Source organism: Bison bison, unplaced genomic scaffold (assembly GCF_000754665.1).
Source record: "Bison bison bison isolate TAMUID 2011002044 unplaced genomic scaffold, Bison_UMD1.0 scf7180017864492, whole genome shotgun sequence".
NCBI lineage: Eukaryota > Metazoa > Chordata > Mammalia > Artiodactyla > Bovidae > Bison > Bison bison.
In genome coordinates, this window is record NW_011495051.1 from 6,375,528 (window position 1) to 6,393,309 (window position 17,782).

A 17,782-nucleotide genomic window follows, 5' to 3' on the forward strand; every position below is an offset into this window, starting at 1 on the left:
GAAGACCATCTCCTTCTGGCTATGTCCTCAGGTGGCAGAAGCAGGGAGAGAGCTCTCTGGTGTCTTTCTTTTAAAATAAATTTTTTAAAAAATTTTATTTGGCTGTGCGGGTCTTAGTTGCAACGTATGAACCTTTGGTTGCAACATGTGGGATCTAGTTCCCTGACCAGGGATTGAACCATGTAGTCCTCTGCTTTGGGAGTTTGGAATCTTAACCACTGGACCACCAGGGAAGTCCCTGGGGTCTCTTTTATAAGAGTGTTGATCCCATTCTTGATCTAATTACTTCCCAAATACCCCACTTCTGAATATCATCTCATTGGGGATTAGGTTTCAAAGTAGGAATACCAAGGTGGGGATGTTGGACACAAGCATTCAGTCTATGATACAGACCCACCTCACAGGTCTGTCATGAGAAAAGTTAGGTCTCTTGGCACCAAACAATTGCCCAATAAAATTCATTTCTTTCTCTTCTTTAAAAAAACTTTTTTTTTTTTTGGCCATAGCCTGTGGGATCTTAGTTCCCCAGCTAGGGATCGAACTTGTGTCCCCTGCATTGGAATGCACAATCTCAGCTACTGGACCCCCATGGGAGTCCCATTCCTGCTCCTTTTTTTAAAGAGCAAAAACTCCTCCAAAACACCTTGAACATGTTGCACAGCTATATCTCCCATGCTCTGTCCAACCATCCCACCAGCACTGCTCACTCTGGTTGTATCACTACTTTTCCATCAAGAATATACAAGCAATGGGATTTCCCTGGTGGTCCAGTGGTTAGGTAATATTCATTGGAAGAACCAATGCTGAAGCTGAAGCTCCAGTACTTTGGCCACCTGATGCGAGGAGCTGACTCGTTGGAAAAGACCCTGATGCTGGGAAAGATTGAGGGCAGGAGGAGGGGTGGGCGACAGGATGGCATCACCGACTCAATGGACATGAGTTTGAGCAAACTCTGGGAGATAGTGAAGGACAGGAAGCCTGGCGTGGTGGAGTCGGACGCAACCTAGCAACTGAACAACAACAAGTGGTTAGGAATCTGTGCTTTTGCTGCTAAGGGCGGGCATTCAATTCCTGTTTAGGGAGCTAAGATCCTTCAAGCCACATGGCGTGCCCCTCCCCCCCCTCAAAAAAAAAAACTTAAAAAAAGAAAGAGATAAAGGGAAAAAAAGAATATACAAGTGATAATTCGTTTATTATCATCTTTGAATTGCCCATTACTTGCCAGTCAGTGTTCTTAACACTGGGATGTAGTAGTGAATAAAACAGAGTTGGTCTCCTTCCTCTGAACAGCTGGCTCCAGCTGTTTTTATAAATAGTTTAGTGAAACTCAGCCCCACCCAGCCACTGATACATATTGTCCCGGTTTTTACAGGGTTACAGTGGGAGTAACTGTGGCAGAAATGACACCCAGAATATTTGGTCCTTTTCAGAAAACACATTTGCCAATTTTTGGTCTAGAAGGTTACCTTCTGGGTGAGACACCTAGGTTCAAATTTTGTCCTCTTCTCTCTTTTTCTTGTTGTTGTTGTTCAGTCACTCAGTTGTGTACGACCCTTTGTGACTTCATAGACTGCAGCACACCAGGCTTCCCTGTCCTTCACTATCAACCGGAGTTGACTCAAACTCATGTCCATTGAGTCGGTGATGCCATCCAACCATCTCATCCTCTGTCACCCACTCCTCCTCCTGCTCTCAATCTTTCCCAGTATCAGGGCCTTTTCCAATGAGTCAGCTCTTTGAATCAGGAGGCCAAAATATTGGAGCTTTAACTTCAGCTTCAGTCCTTCCAGTGAATATTCAGGACTGATTTCCTTTAGGATTGACTGGTTTGATCTCCTTGCTGTCCAAGGGACTTTCAAGAGTCTTCTCCAACATCACATTTCAAAAACATCAATTCTTTGGAGCTCTCTTTCTCTTAGACTTCTCAGTTAAGAGATGCAAAGCTATCAATTCTCACTCCGCACTCCAATGAGTATTTTTTGAGCTGGTTTGAATTGAGGGACACAGCGATGAATGAAATGATGTGCTTGGGATTTCACTGGTGATCCAGTGGTTAAGACTCTGTGCTTCCAATGCAGGGGGTGTGGGTTCCATCCCTGCTGGGGGAACTAAGATCCCATATGCAGCAGGGCATGACCAAAAACTAAAAAAATAAAACAAAACAACAACAACAACAAAACCTACATAAGAAAAGAAAATGATGTGTTTTCATGGATTAACCCCAGGCATTTATAAGCTGATGGATCATGGACATTTGATGTGACCTTTGAACCTCTGTATGTATGTGTATACCCAGTTGCTCAGTCATGTCCAACTCTTTACAACCCTATGACTGTAGCCTGCCAGGCTCCTCTGTCCATGGGATTCTCAGGCAAGAATACTGGAGTGGGTTATCATTTCCTCCTCCAGGGGATCTTCCCAACCCAGGGATCAAACCCACATCTCTTTCACCTCCTGCATTGACAGGCGGGTTCTTTACCACTGCATCACCCGGGAAGCCCTTGGATCTGTTTGCTCATAGGTAAAATGAGGGCAGTAGTAGCTGTGTTGTGGAGATTTGCTGAGGTCGTGTCTGAAAAGCATTTAGCACAAAGTAAGTGTTGAAAGAGTGATGACAGGATTTCCACTGGTGAGAATGCAGAAATTTCCCAAAGACCCTCCTTTCTACGGTGATAACTAGAAGACCCCACACTTTTCAATAGGACTAGTCAAAGTGGTAAATGCAAGGAAGCCTCGAGGAGCTGGGTTTCAGAAATAAAAATGAGCCCTTCGGGGACTTCCCTGGCAGTCCAGTGGTTAAGACTCTGTGCTTCCACTGCAGGGAGTACAGGTTCAACCCCTGACCAGGGAACTGGGATCCCACATGCCATGTGGTGTGACTTTTTCTTTTTTTGATTAACAACAACAACAAAAACTCCTTGTAGGTGATCCAACAGCAGTTGCAGCTTCTATACGAGAGGACAGGCAGGCACAAGCTCTGGGTATGGACAGGCTTACATGGATGGAGAGGTGTTTTGGGGACAAGGTAAGTCAGCCAGTTCTTAGATGACAGAAGGAAGCATTCAAAATGGCGGCTGATCTGATCTGAGAGTGCTGGAGTCCAGACTTGGGGAGGAGAGCATCCTAGTGGAGAGATGAGTGGTATGCGATGTCAGAGCCCAAGTGAGGTAAGAAGGACAACAACAGGAGGGCCTGTCTACCTGGCCGGAGCGGGTGAGTGCCCAGTGCATCTATATAGTATAAGGGATGGTAATGGGAAAATGAGGTTGGCTATACATATGGTGGGATTGATGAAATGAGTAAATAAATGCACCCAGGATAATGAGAACCAGGTTTCCCACCATCAGAGAAGAGTGTTACAAAGATGAATGGAGTGGGAATTCCCTTGTGGCTTAGTGGTTAGGATTCCAGGCTTTCACTATCATGGCCCCAGTTCAGTCTCTGCTTGGGAAACTGAGATGCTGAAAACTGTGTGACCGAAGAAAAAAAAAAAGAATGGAGGGCAAATTAGAAATGAACTCTACTGTATTTAGTGTTGGTGTGAACTCATGGTTTTCAACATATGTGTGTGTGTGCTTAGTCGCTCAGTTGTTTCCAACTCTGTGATATATATAGAGAAATATGCCAACAAAGGTCCTTCTAGTCAAGGCTATGGTTTTTCCAGTGGTCATGTATGGATGTGAGAGTTGGACTATAAAGAAAGCTGAGTGCTGAAGAATTGATGCTTTTGAACTGTGGTGTTGGAGAAGACTCTTGAGAGTCCCTTGGACTGCAAGGAGATCCAACCAGTCCATCCTAAAGGAGATCAGTCCTGAGTGTTCATTGAAAGGACTGATGTTGAAGCTGAAACTCCAATACTTTGGTGACCTGATGCAAAGATCGGATTCATTTGAAAAGACCCTGATGCTGGGAAAGACTGAAGGCAGGGGAAAAAGGGGCCAACAGAGGATGAGATGGCTGGATGGCATCACCGACTCAATGGACATGAGTTTGAGCAGGCTCTGGGACTTGGTGGTGGACAGGGAGGCCTGGCGTGCTGCAGTCCATGGGGTCGAAAAAGAGTTTGACATGACTGAGCGACTGAACTAACTGATAGAGAAATAAATGTGCATGTATCTGTTTTCTTGTCTGTCTACTCAGAGGTCCTGGGATTAATGACACCCTAATAATAACGATGCACTCAACACTCAGGTCTTGGTTCTGAATGTCATTCTCCACTTAAAAGCAACCGGGTCTCTTTTGGAAAATGGGTGATTCCAGGGTTTGGGCAAGGAAAGCCTGATCAGCAAAAAACTGATAAGCACATGTTGAATGGACACAGAGCCAGAGTGAAAGGCTCCCACTAGCCAAATCAAAGACACTTTAACCATCAAAAAAACAGAAAGAAAGAAAAAAAAAAAGAAATGTCAGCAAAAATGGCAGAGTAAAAATTTTGCCCTTCCATGAAAGCAATGGAAAAACTGAAGAATTTGTCAGAATCAACACTTTTAGAACACTGGCAATCAACCAAAAGCTTACAGTAATTCAGGGAGTATTTAGACAAGAAATACGGCTGAATCTCAATAAAGAACAGTGAGCTTGGTGGAATTTTAACTCACCCTAGTCCCATTCCTCACTCTCCAACACAGAAATAGCTTTACAGACTCACAGACATAGAGAATAGATTTGTGGTTGCCAAGGGGGTGGGGAGGATTGGGAATTTGGGATTAGCAGATGCAAACTATTATATATAGAATGAGTAAATAATAAGTTCCTACTGTAGAGCACGGGAGCCTTATTCAATATCCTGTGACAAACCATAATGAAAGAGAATATGAAAAAGAATGTATATATGTGAATAACTGAACCACTTCGCTGTACAGCCGAAATTAACACAACATTGTAAATTGACTATACTTCGATAAAATAAAATTTAAAAACAAGATAGCCTTAAAAAATAACAGGTCACATTTCTGGTACAGGAAGAAAAACGGAGTCAGAGCTCTTATAAAGCCCTGTTCCCAAGGAATAGTATTACCTGATCTATTTAGTGGTTCCCTGGAAGACCACCCTTGAAAAGATTATCTTTCATTGACTTCACTCAAACTTGCCCAATGCTAAAAATCTCTCCCCAGGGGGTGTCTGTCAAATATTTTAACATCACAGCTCCCTGAGGTGGTGGATAACAGCTGGGACAAATAATAACCTAACCAAACAGTCTTAAAAAGAAAAGTTAAGGAATGAGATGTCCCTAGGGACTTTGAAAGGCTTTCCAGGTGGCTCAGTGGTAAAGAATTCACCTGCTAACGCAGGAGATGCAGAAAATAAGGGTTCCATCCCAGGGTCAGGGCAATCCCCTGGAGGAGGAAAGGCAACTCACTCTAGTATCCTTATTTGGGAAATCCCATGGACAGAGGAGCCTGGTGGGCTATAGTCCGTGGGATTGCAGAGTTGGACATGACTGAGAGACTGAGCATGAACATAAGAGGCTTTGAAAAGCTCCAACATATTCCTGGGAATCTGGAAGGCTACATGTATGTGGAGGGCTGTGTGCATACTCAGGAAAGATCTGACAAGTTCCTAAGCTCTTAATTCTGGCTGACTTCAAGGCTCCAAGAAAGCGGGAAGTGGCAGATAAGGCTGGGTTGCAAGTTTCCTGACTGAGTGTTGACTGTGTGTCAAAACATACAGAGATCCTGGATGAAGACTGGGAGACTTTTAGTTTCAGATTTTCAAGGAAGTTTGTTCAATCACTTGCTAAACACCAAGCTAAGTAGAGATTTAAGTGATCGTACATGACAGAGAATAGAGACTTTGCAGAATTAATTCAGAAAAATCATTAAATCAACAAGAAACAACTACTATGGAAAATCACAATGGCAACAAACCTTCAGAAGGAGGTAGAATATGATATCCATAGTTGTCATATTATATTACAAAGGTATACCTTGGAGGTACTGTGAATTTTGGTTCTAGCACAATAAAGCAAATACAGCAATGAAGCAAACCACATAAATTCTTTGGTTTTCCATTTCACATAAAAGTTAACACTGTAAATCAATTCTTCTTCTTTTTTTTTTTAAAAAGAAGAAATTACTTAACATGAAAAAGATAGTAACAAAGGAACCGAGGAATAAAAAGGAAATAAGACATATGAAAAACAAATAGCAAAATGGCAGATAAAAAGTCTACCATATCAGTAATTATGTTAAATATAAAAGGGTTAAATTCTCCAACTAAAAGGTAGAGATTGACAGAAAGAATCAAACAGATGATCCCATTATATGCTGTCTACAAAAGACTCACTTTAAGATTAAGGGGAAAAGGATAGTTGTATATACTCAGTTGAATCAGATAGGATCAGTATAGAAATAAATTGGAAGTTCGATACACAAAGTTTCAAAGTGACTATCTATATTATATTTAGTAGTTACAAAGGGGGAAAAAGTAACTGCCCTGTGTAGTGGTTAAGCAGGGATTCAGGGGTCAACTCCCAGCCCCACTGCTTTTGAGCTGTGTGACCTCAGGCAGTTCCTTGCCCTCTCGGTTTCCTCATCTATAAAGAAGGATAGTAACTACCTTTCTCATAGGGCTATTGTGAGAACTGTTAGACCACTGTGGTTAACGAGTCTGGATTTATTACTGGGGGCAGTGAGGGAGAACACACACCAAGGAGAATGGTTGGCACATGCTCAAGTGCTGTTATTACTGAGTACTTATCATTAGAATAAGCCATTTATATCCATTACTAGTGCACTGTATTCAACCTCATAATTATAATGTGAAGCAGGATTGCTATCATCCAATCACTAAGTCCTGTCCAACTCTTTGTGACCCCATGAACTGTAGCACGCCAGGCTTCCTTGTCCTTCACTCTCTCCCAGACTTTGCTCAAACTCATGACCACTGAGTCAATGATGCCCTGCAACCATCTCCTCCTCTGTCACCTGCTTTTCCTGCTCTCAGTCTTTCTCAGCATCAGGGTCTTTCCCAGTGAGTCAGTTCTTCGCATCAGGTGTCCAGAGTGTTGGAGCTTCAGCTTCTGCATCAGTCCTTCCAAGGAATATTCAGGGTCAGTTAGTTTCCTTTAGGCAGGCTCATTGTCCCATTTCCCAGGTGAGGGAACTGGGGCTCTGGAAACATGAGGCTGAAGGTACCAGGGTTGGACAGGGGTTGGAATAGTGCCTTCTGGCTGCAAAGTTGACTGCCCAGCCTCTGCTCCGCCCGAAGTGACCTCTCTTTAGTTGTGTCAGCCACTTCACGGGTCCCCAGATTTTTCTGAGAGGAAGTGTTATCCCTATCATGTTCCTCATTCTCTGTGAATTGAGAAAGAACAGGTCTGAGGAGGGGCTACAGAGGGAAATACATGAGGTTATAAAAACCATAGTCCAGAGAAGTGTTGGGAAGAGGAACAGAAAGGGAAGAAGGATGGCAGAGATGTATGAACACAAGGAGCCAGATGACTCTGGTGAGGCTGGGCCCCCAGTCTGGGGTGATAGTGGGGATGACAGGGTCCCAGGCTCCTGATGGTGCTTGGGGCCTGGCAGCCAGCTTGCAACTCTGAGAGCAGGGCTCAGCCGACTTCCAAGTTCAAGTGCATGTGCTCTGTTCTGTCCAGAGGAGGAGACATTTGGGGGCCAGAGACTGGCTGAGAGACACCCTCGACCACTACACAGTTTGAGGAGCTTGTCAGGTACGGGAGTGCTTGGTTCAGGAGCAGGCAGCTAGGGGAACGGGGGCAGGCAGGGGGTGGAGTGGGGGCAGAGTCTGCCCCCTGCCCCGAGCCCCAGCCATCTGCTGGTCCTGCAGAGTGTCTGACCTGGGGCCCTCTGCTTCTCCTGCTGCTCCTCTTCGTCTCACTGGGCTTCTTCACGCTCCAGCTGACCACTCTGGTTCAAGGTGAGTGAGCATCTAGGGGCTTAGAGTCCTCGGTCCCTTTGGGTTTTCTCTCTGAGATGGTCTTTGCCCTTTTCCACAGTCCCTAGACCTACTAGGGCTGGGTCGTGCGGGCTCTGTGTCACCTTCTGTGTGACCATGTGCCAGTAACTCTCCCTCTCTAAGTCTGCTTCCTTATTTGAAAGGTGGTTCATCCTCCCGGTGGGGAGACCTTGAAAGCAGATTTGGCTCAGGGTCAGTGCTTAAAGAGGGATTTCTCTGCTCCATTGTAGTTTCCAGGATCCAGTGTCTGCAGAGAGATTCGGGAGACCGTGAGAACAACAGCCTGGATAAGTGGCTGGACACCAGGTTCCGGAGTCTGAGTAGGGAGGGGCTGTATGGCTGTGGACAAGCCACCACTGCCAGGGGTGGAGGAGAGAGGGCAGGAGTCAGGGAGGGGATCGGACCCCTGCAAGAGGTCCTGGTGAGCTGGCGATGTCGGGCAAGTCACTCTCTAAGCCTCAGTTTTCTCGTCTGTATGATGGGCTCTCTGGGTCACCTGACATCCACACACGATGTTCTCATGGGGCTCTCTGCACCACATACACAGTAGGTGCTTAATAATTGACGTCCTCTCCCTCCAGCTGAAGTTGCAGAGAAGCAGATGCAATCAAACCTGGAGAAGATCCTACAGCGCCTGACCCAGATGAATGCCACCCTGGGTAAGGGAACCACACCAAGGTCAAGAGGAAGTCACAGGATGGTGGGTGGGGGCTGGGCCACACCTGCTGCAGCTGCCAGGCTGAGGAGGGCAGAGCAGAGCTGGAATGTTCCTCACGGGTTTCTTGAGGAACTGAGCTGACAGCTGAAGAGAAGGGCCTAGCCCTGGGTTCCGAAGATCTGGAGCCTAGGAGCCAAGCAATGTCTCTGTCCCAACTCCACTCCTCTTCCCCAGCTGGCCTGTGCCATCCTTGTCCTCAGAATTGGGAGTTTTTCGATGGAAGCTGCTACTTCTTCTCCTGGACCCAGAGTGACTGGAGATCTGCCGTCTCTGCCTGTCTGCTTATTGGGGCCCACCTAGTTATCATCGAGAGTACTGAGGAGGAGGTGGGCTGGGCAAGGTCCCCCGAGAGGCTGGGCCATATTGCCAGGTCAAGAAAGAACCTTCTGCTTCCCTCTTCTGCCCTCTGAGAGATGGGCAGCTGGGGGTGTGGCGGGGGGATGAGAGGTGAGATACAATCAGGGAAGGCTTCTGGGAGGAGGAATCATAATGGACTCAGGAAGGTCATGTGAGAGAAGAACATGGATGAGAGGAGCCCATGTATGGACAGGAAGGGAATTCAGAGTGCCCTTGAGGCCATATACAATGCATGTTAACTGAGACACAAGTCATATCCACATGTGTATTACATTAACACACATCCACAGCCTCCATGCACATGTTAACACATACAACTTGAGTAAGGCCTCTAGGCTAGACTGTGAGAAGAACTTCTGTGGGAGGTAGGGGTCCATGGAGATGTGGGCAGACATGGGATGTGTGGCGTTCAGGGATCTTCCTCCTGATACCCCTCTCCCCACCCACCTCCAGAAATTCCTGAACTTTTGGTATCCCAGAAATAATAAACCCACCTGGATCGGCCTCAGTGACCACCACAGTGAGGGTTCCTGGCGGTGGGTGGATGACAGTCCTGTCCAACTCAGGTAACCTCCCAGTGACAATGTCCCAGGAGAGGTGGGCAGGAACTCCAGACCAAGGGTGCTCAGACTCTGGACTGGAAAGCATCACCTGAGAAGCTTGGTGAAGATGCAGAGTGCTGCCTTCATCTGGGGGTAGGGGGTAGGAGTTGGGTGGGAGTCTGATTCTATACGTCTAGGTACAGGCCCAGGAATCTGCATTTAATTTTGTGTTAGTGTCATTACTCAATTGTGTCAGGCTCTTTGCAACCCCATGGACTGTAGCCCACCAGGCTCCTCTGTTCATGGAATTCTCCAGGCAAGAGTACTGGAATGGGTACCCATTTTCTTCTCCAGGGAATCTTTCCAACCCCAGGGATTAAACCTGGGTCTCCCACATTGCAGGTAGAGTCTTTACCATCTGAGCCACCAGGGAAGCCCACATTTAACTTTCCCAGAACTGATTCTGGTGGATGTGGTGTTTGAACCCACATTTCAAAAACCCTGCCTCCGAATTCCTCACCAACCTCTGGCTGGTACTTGGCAATTTGCTGTCAAAGTCCAGGGACCAGCCCCTCCAAAATTGGGGGTGGGCACTGGGTGGAGTAGGGGTCTCATTGCGCTGATGCGGTTCACAGCTTCTGGAAAAAAGGGGAGCCCAACAACCACGGAGATGAGGACTGTGTGGAACTGCACAACGATGGCTGGAATGATGGCAGATGTGTTACAGAAAACCCCTGGATCTGTGAGAAGCCCTCGGTTACCTGCCCAGTCCTCTGAGGGCTGCTGCCTCCACCATCCCACCTCGCCCCGCCCCGCCCCACCCCCGATCCTGCCCGGTTAGCAGAGATCAGCCAACTGGAACATGCACTCCGAGGTTCCTCTTGGGCCCCACCCCTTTCTGTTTTCCCCTTTGGTGAATGCCCATCCCCTTAGTATTCAGAAGACTTTGAGATTCTCTAAGACCAATCTCTCCACAAGCTATAGACCATTTTTCTTCATCTATCGATAGGCTCAGCTCCCCGCTCTGTCCCACCATGATATCCCCCTAATAAAGTCATACCTTGCATTATGTGTCCCATTGAACTTATTTTTGTTCCTTTGCCACTGTTTGAGTCACTGTAGTCTGATAATCTGTTTGATGCACTGGAGGACATTGTCTTTTTTCAATACGCTTTTCTTTTTTGTGTAGTTGATACTGTTTTGTTTTGTTTTTTGACTGCACCATGTAGCGTGTGAGATCTTAGTTTCCTGACCAGGGATGGAACCTGTATTTCCCTCCCCCTGCATTGGAAGCATGGAGTCTTAACCACTGGACTGCCAGGGAAGTCCCCCAGATACAGTTTTTATTGAATTTAGTTAAATTATTTATGTTTGGCTGTGCTGGATCTTCGTTGCTGCATGCAGGCTTTCTCTAGCTGTGGTAAGTGGGGAATGGGATGGGGGGGTGCTACTCTTCACTGCAGTACGCGGGCTTCTCATTGCAGTGGCTTCTTTTTGCAGAGCTTGGGCTGTAGGGCCCACAGGCTTCAGAAGTTGTGGCACACGGGCTTAGCTGCGCTTCGGCATGTGGGATCTTCCCAGAGCAGGAATTGAAGCCCTGTCTCCTGCATTGGCAGGCAGACTCCCAACTACTGGACCACCAGGGAAGTCCCCAGATAGGGTTTTGAATCAGTTTGTAATTTTGGTTGGGAATATGCATACATACAATATGTATATGTTTATATGTGTCTGTCTAGCTATGTGTTCATTTATTCATGAACCAATTATTATTCAGGTACTTTGGTTTAAAAAATTTATTTTATTAATGTATACTTGATTTACAATGTTGTCTTAGTTTCTAGTGTACGGCAAAGTGATTTTATGCATATATATATTTTTTGTATTCTTTTCCATTATGGTTTTATTACAGGATATTGAATATATTACCCTGTGCTATACAGTAGGATCTTGTTGTTTATCTATTCTGTATATAACAGTTTGCATCTGCTAATCCCAAACTCCCAGTCTATCCCTTCCCCACCTACCCTCCCCTATTCAGGTACTTTAAAAATGTCCTTCAGTAAAGTTTTATGATTTTCTTCATATGAATCTGAAAAAACCCACTATTTCTAGGCATGTGTTTTGGCTTCCCCAGCGGCTCAGATGGTAAAGAATTGGCCTGCAATGCGGGAGACCTGGGTTTGATCCCTGGGTTGGAAAGATCGCCTGGAGGAGGGCATGGCAACCCACTCCAGTATTCTTGCCTGGAGAATCCCCATGGACAGAGGAGCCTGGCAGGCTACAGTCCATAGAGTCCCAAAGAGTTGGACATGACTGAGTGAATAAGTACACATTGGCTTCCTATTGGTGCTGTAACAAATTATCACAAACTTAGTGGCTTCAGACAACACAAATGTGTTATCTTACGGTTCTGGAAGTCAGAAGTCCAAAATGGGTCTCGTGGGCTTGAAATCAAGTAGGGCTGCCTTCCTTTCTGAATATTCCTGGGGAGAATCTGCTTTCTTGCCTTTTCCAGTTTCTAGAGGCTGCCAGCAATTGTCGGCTGGGGGCTCCTTCCCTCCATCTGCAGAGCCAGCCATGACTCAGTCTTTCTCACCTTGTGTGGCTCAAACACTGCTTCTTCTGTTCCACATTTAAAAGACCCTGTGATTACATTGGTCCCACTGGATAAGCATAGGATTCCCAGGTGACTCAGCAGTAAAGAATCCGCCTGCAATGTAGGAGATGCAGAAGACGTAGTCTCGATCCTTGGGTTGGGAAGATCCCCTGGAGGAGGGCGTCCATTCCAATCCCACGGACAGAGCAGCCTGACAGGCTATTCCATAAGATTGCAAAGAGTTGAACATGACTGAAGCGACTAAGCACACACATACACTGGATAAGCAGTCTAAACTCACTATTTTCAGATAAGTCAATTAAAGACCTTATTTCTATCTGTTATCTTAATTCCCACTTTTCCATTTCTCACATCCCCACTGCCTTACTCATGCCTCTCAGGTTCATCTCCCAAATAAACCACGCCTGAGTGTGGGGTCAGCTGGTGGGTAACCACTAAAGGCACAAACTCAATAGAAACGTTATGCTAAGATAAAATTTGTGAGTGAAATAAGCACTGGAGTGCAGTTATTTATTTTACTTTGTACTGTGAAATGATTTTAAGACTTAGAAGAAAAGTTGGGGAAATAGACATGAATTCCCAAATACTCTTCATCCACATTCCACCAATGTTAACATCTTACCAACCATAGTGTAATAATCAAACCCAGGAAATATCATGTTGATACACTATTATTAACCAAACTACAGAACTTATTTGGTTCTTTTCCTGGCTTAGGACATCAAATCGCATTTAATTGTCATTTCTTAGTCTCCTCCAATCTGTAATGGTCTAATCTTGCCCTGACCTTCATGCTCTTGTCATTTTTGATGAGTGCTGGTCAATGTTTCTGCACACTGTTCCTCAGATTGAGTTTGCCTGGTGTTTCCCCACCACCCTCCTGTTTGTGCATTTCATGCATGCTCAGGTGTGTCTGGCTCTTTGCAACCCTATGGACTTTGGCCCGCCAGGCTCCTCCATCCATGGGATTTTTCTAGGGAGGAATACTGGAGTGGGTTGCCATTTCCTCCTCCAGGGAATCTTCCTGATATAGGAATTGAAACTGCATTTCCTGCATCTCTTGCATTGACCTGCAGATTCTTTAGCACCTAGCCACCTGGGATTGGGACTTCCCAGGTGGCTCATATGGTAATGAATCCACTTGCAATCAGGAGCTGCAGGAGATAGGGAAGATCCTCTAGAGAAGGGTATGGCTATTCAGGCCACTATTTTTGCCTAGATAATCACGTGGACAGAGGAGACTGGTGAGCTACAGTCCATGGGGTCCCAAAGAGTCGGACACCACTGAGTGACTAAGCACATGTGTGTACGTGTGTACATATATATATATATATACACACACACACACATACATAGATTAAATTCCTTAATTTCTTGTACATGTTTGAAAGACAGCTGGGCTGGATATCAAATCCTTGGTTCATACTTTCATTCATTGAGTAATTTTTAATGTTCCTCCATTGTTGTATTGCTTTGAATATTAGCTTTGAAAAGTCTAATACCAGTATAATTCTTATGACTTCATAAATTTCTTGATTTGGAAGATCTTAAGAATTTTATCTTAATCTTCAAAATCAAGTAGCTTTTCCTATGTCAAATAGACATAGGAATATGCCTCAGAGTTGACGTTCTGGGCTACTTTCCCAGGTACCTAGTCAGCCCTCTCAATGTGTAATTTCAGGTGATTTTCTATTTCAGGAAAAAAATTTATTATGATTTTACTTCATTCATCTGGCTGTGTTGGGTCTTTCTTGTATCATGCAGGGTCTTTCATTGCAGCACACGGACTCTCCAACTATGGCTTGTGGGCTCAGTAGTTGTAGTGCCCAGGTAGAGTTGCTCCAAAGCAGCGGAATCTCAATTCCTCGACCAGGGATCAAACCCACATCCCTTGCATCACAAAATGGATTCTTAACCACTGGCATACCAGGGAAGTCCCATATGTTACCTTTTAAAAATTGATTAATTTTTGTTTTTGCCCGTGTGGCATGCACGGTCCTAGATCCCCCACCAGGGATTGAATCTATGGTCCCTCTAGGGGAAGTGTGGAGTCCCAATCACTGGACTGCCAAGGGATTCCCTATGACTTTAAATATTTGCTGTTTTGTTTTGTTTCTTCAAGGATCCCCAAAAGTGTGTATTTCTCCTTCAATGTCCAAAATTCCATTGCCATTCATTTCTCCCCACCTCCGAAGCTTTTCTATTTCTTCCTCTTTATGTCATTATCACTCTCTTTGTTGTTTTTCTGTCTTTTTCCAACGTCTTTTTATTATACTTTCATTTGCGTTTATTCTCTCTTGGGTACCTTATTTAGTCTGCATTTCTGAAATAAGTTTGTCTTTTTCTGCCATATCTTTCCCTAGTTGATTCAAATATCTCTTCATCACATCAGTACTTGACTCTTTAGCTTTTGAATTAAAAAAAAAAATCTGGCTGCATTCTGCAGCCAGATCCCTGTTGGGATCTCAGTTACCCGACAGGGTTTCATCCCTGGTCAGGTGAAGTCTTAAACACTGGACCTGCATCAGAAGGTGAAGTCTTAAACACTGGACCACCAGGGAAATCCCTAGTTTTTAATTTTTGATGTATAGTGATTTTTCATATCCTGAAATGTTTGTTGGATTACATTTGATTCTCTTTGGAGTGTTGACTTACCGTTTTCTTCTACTTCCTGATTCCACTTCAGAGGAACTTTTTCCTTTGTTAATTTTGTCTGTATTTTCATTCTGTGCTGTGCTTAGTTGCTCAGTCATGTCTGATTCTCTGTGATGCCATGGACTGTAGCCTGCCAGGCTCCTCTATCCATGGGGATTCTCCAGGCAAGAATACTGGAGTGGGTAGCCATGCCCTTCTCCAGGGAATCTTCCCAACCCAGGGATCAAACCCATGTCTCCCACATTGCAGGTAGATTCTTTACCATCTGAGTCACCAGGGAAGCCCAATAGACATCATAAAACCAAATTTTAGAAAGCTGAATTAAACACACACACACACGAACACATATATAATGTCTACAAGAACAAATCAGGTTGTTACTTGATCTGATTAGATACTATTTGAGAACTTTCTGGATATCAATAAAAGCCTTAACTCTGTCAGAAATCTTTTTCTTTTCCTTCCTTTTTCTCGAGGTGCTTCCAATTACTCTCTCTGAATTTACTTTTGTCCTTTTGTTCAGATGGGCAGCTCGATGGTCCCCACTTACGCCAATGCAGCAAAATCGACTTAATTTAGTGGATTTTGTTTTTGTTTGTTCTGTTTGTGGCAGAAATAGGAGGGGAGACCTGAATTTTTAAAAAATGTATTGGAATATTATTGATTTACAATGTTGTGTTAGTTTCAGGTGTACAGCAAAGTGAATCAGTTATACATATACATACGTCCACTATTTTTAAGATTCTTTTCCCATATGGGTCATTACATACTACTGAATAGAGTTCCCTGTGCTGCACAGTAGGTCTTTCTTAACTATCATTTTTTTTAATTCAAAATTTTAATTAGTTTGTTTTTATTGAAGTTTTTAATTTTTGGCTGTGCTGGGTCTTCTTTGCTGCACTTGGGCTTTCTCTAGCTGCAGTGAGTAAGGACTACTCTCTAATTGCAGTGCCCAGGCTTCTCATATGTGGTGGCTTCTCTTTGTTGTGGAGCATGGGCTCCAGAGTGTGGGCTCAGTAGTAGTGGTGCAGGGGCTTAGCTGTCCCATGGCATGTGGGATCTTCCTAGACCAGGGATGGAACTTGTGTTCTCTGTATTGGTAGGTTAACTCTTTACCCACTGTGCCATCAGGGAAGTTCCTTGCTATTTTTTGATTGAGTTTTTTTTTTTTAAATATTGAGCTGCCTGAGCTATTATTATATTTTGGAGATTAATCTCATGTCTGTTGCTTCTTTTGCAAATATTTTTTCCCATTCCCAGGGCTTATTTTTTATTTTGTTTACTGTTTCCTGTGCTGTGCAAAGCTTTTAAGCTTAATTAGGTCTCATTTGTTTATTTTTGCTTTTATTTTCATCACTCCAGAAAGTATATCAATAACACCTTGCTGCAATTTATGTCAGAGTGTTCTGCCTATGTTTTTCTCTAAGAGTTTTATAATGTCCCATCTTGCATTTAGGTCTTCAATTCATTTTGAGTTTACTTTTGCATATGGTGTTAGGGAGTGTTCTAAGTTTCATTTTTTACATGTAGCTGTCCAGTTTTCTCAGCATCATTTATTGAAGAGACTGTCTTTTCTCCATTGTATATTCTTATCTCCTTCGTTATAGATTAGGTGATCATAGGTGCATGGGTTTATCTCTGGACTTTCTATTATGTTCCATTGATCTACATTTCTATTTTTGTGCCAGTACCATACTGTTTTGATTACTGTAGCTTTGTAATATAGCCTGAAGCTCAGGAAGCCTGATTGCCCCATCTCTGTTATTCTTTCTCAAGATAAAGCAGGTATTTTAAAATTATCTCCATGTTCAGGACTGAAACTGAGCAGGACCCTGTGGGGCCCATGGGTGCAGAAGCCTTTTTTTCATTAGAAAAGACCCTGATGCTGGGGAAGATTGAAGACAAGAGGAGAAGGGGGTGACAGAGGACAAGATAGTTGGATGGAATCACTGACTCAATGGACATGAGTTTGAGCAAGCTCTGGGAGATGGTGAAGGACAGGAAGCCTGGTGTGCTGCGGTTCATGGGGTCTCAAGAGTCGGACACAGCTGAGCAACTGAACAGCAGTAACATACTAACAGCAGAAATAGGAGTGAAGGAATGAGTGAGTGATTAATTGGTGTGGCTCACTGTAAGTTCTTTTTTACAGTGGTCCTCGGCAGATCAGACATGCTGTTTCTGACCCCATTCTCATCCATCTCTACCTTCTGTTGACTTAAAAATTAGTCAAAATCTAAAAGTTAAGAGTTATGTTTTATTCCGTGGGAATTTTTAGGACTTCAAGGCCAGGAGGCAGCATCTCAAGTAGGCTTGAAAGAGCTGCTCCAAGGAGGTGAGGAGAGGAGCCAGATTATATAGAAGTGTTGCAACAAAGGGTCAGTAGTCTAAACATCAGAAGATTATTGTTAATTAAAGAAAACCAGATATCCCAGGTTAAGGAATTTAGTGCTTACCTATGCATGGTAAGATGCAAGAGTCTAGGCTCATTGAAAATCATTCCTTCCATATGCATCTCAGCTGTCTGGAGCCAGTATCCTGTGTTTTCACATCCTGAGTTTCCTCAGGGCTCAGCAGCTCACATTACCTGATGGCTCCAATTGCTGATGACTGTGACACCCTTGTTTATTGATATGGCAAGAAATACTCCATTTCTCACTTCTGTGGTCTCAGCTTCATCCCATGGTATAAGTTGACTATGTAACTCAGCTTGGGACTTAGACCCACAAGGGATTCTCCAGGCAAGAATGCTGTAGTGGGTTGCCATGCCCTTCTGCAGGGGATCTTCCCAACCCAGGGACTGAACCCAAGCCTCTTAAGTCTCCTGCATTGCAGGTGTATTCTTTATCACTGAGCCACTGAGGAAGCCCCATAGCTGCTTTATAACGTTGTGTTAATTCATAAGTAAGACATTTCTGTGGGTTCCCAGAAATTCTCACTTATCAAAAGAAGAAATTTTTATCCCGTTCTTTGTTTATC

At 44.4% G+C, this 17,782-nt stretch overlaps 1 protein-coding gene across 1 annotated transcript; it reads left to right on the forward strand.

Annotated features, from left to right (window-relative positions):
* The first annotated feature begins 7,336 nt into the window (after window positions 1-7,336).
* Window positions 7,337-10,601, forward strand: CD209 (CD209 molecule). Its single transcript, XM_010828281.1, has 8 exons — window positions 7,337-7,447; window positions 7,598-7,672; window positions 7,789-7,878; window positions 8,148-8,237; window positions 8,499-8,576; window positions 8,810-8,961; window positions 9,446-9,558; window positions 10,170-10,601. Exons 1-8 carry the CDS (start codon window positions 7,408-7,410, stop codon window positions 10,309-10,311), a joined length of 780 nt encoding a protein of 259 aa, XP_010826583.1. The 5' UTR covers window positions 7,337-7,407; the 3' UTR covers window positions 10,312-10,601.
* Window positions 10,602-17,782: the final 7,181 nt, after the last annotated feature.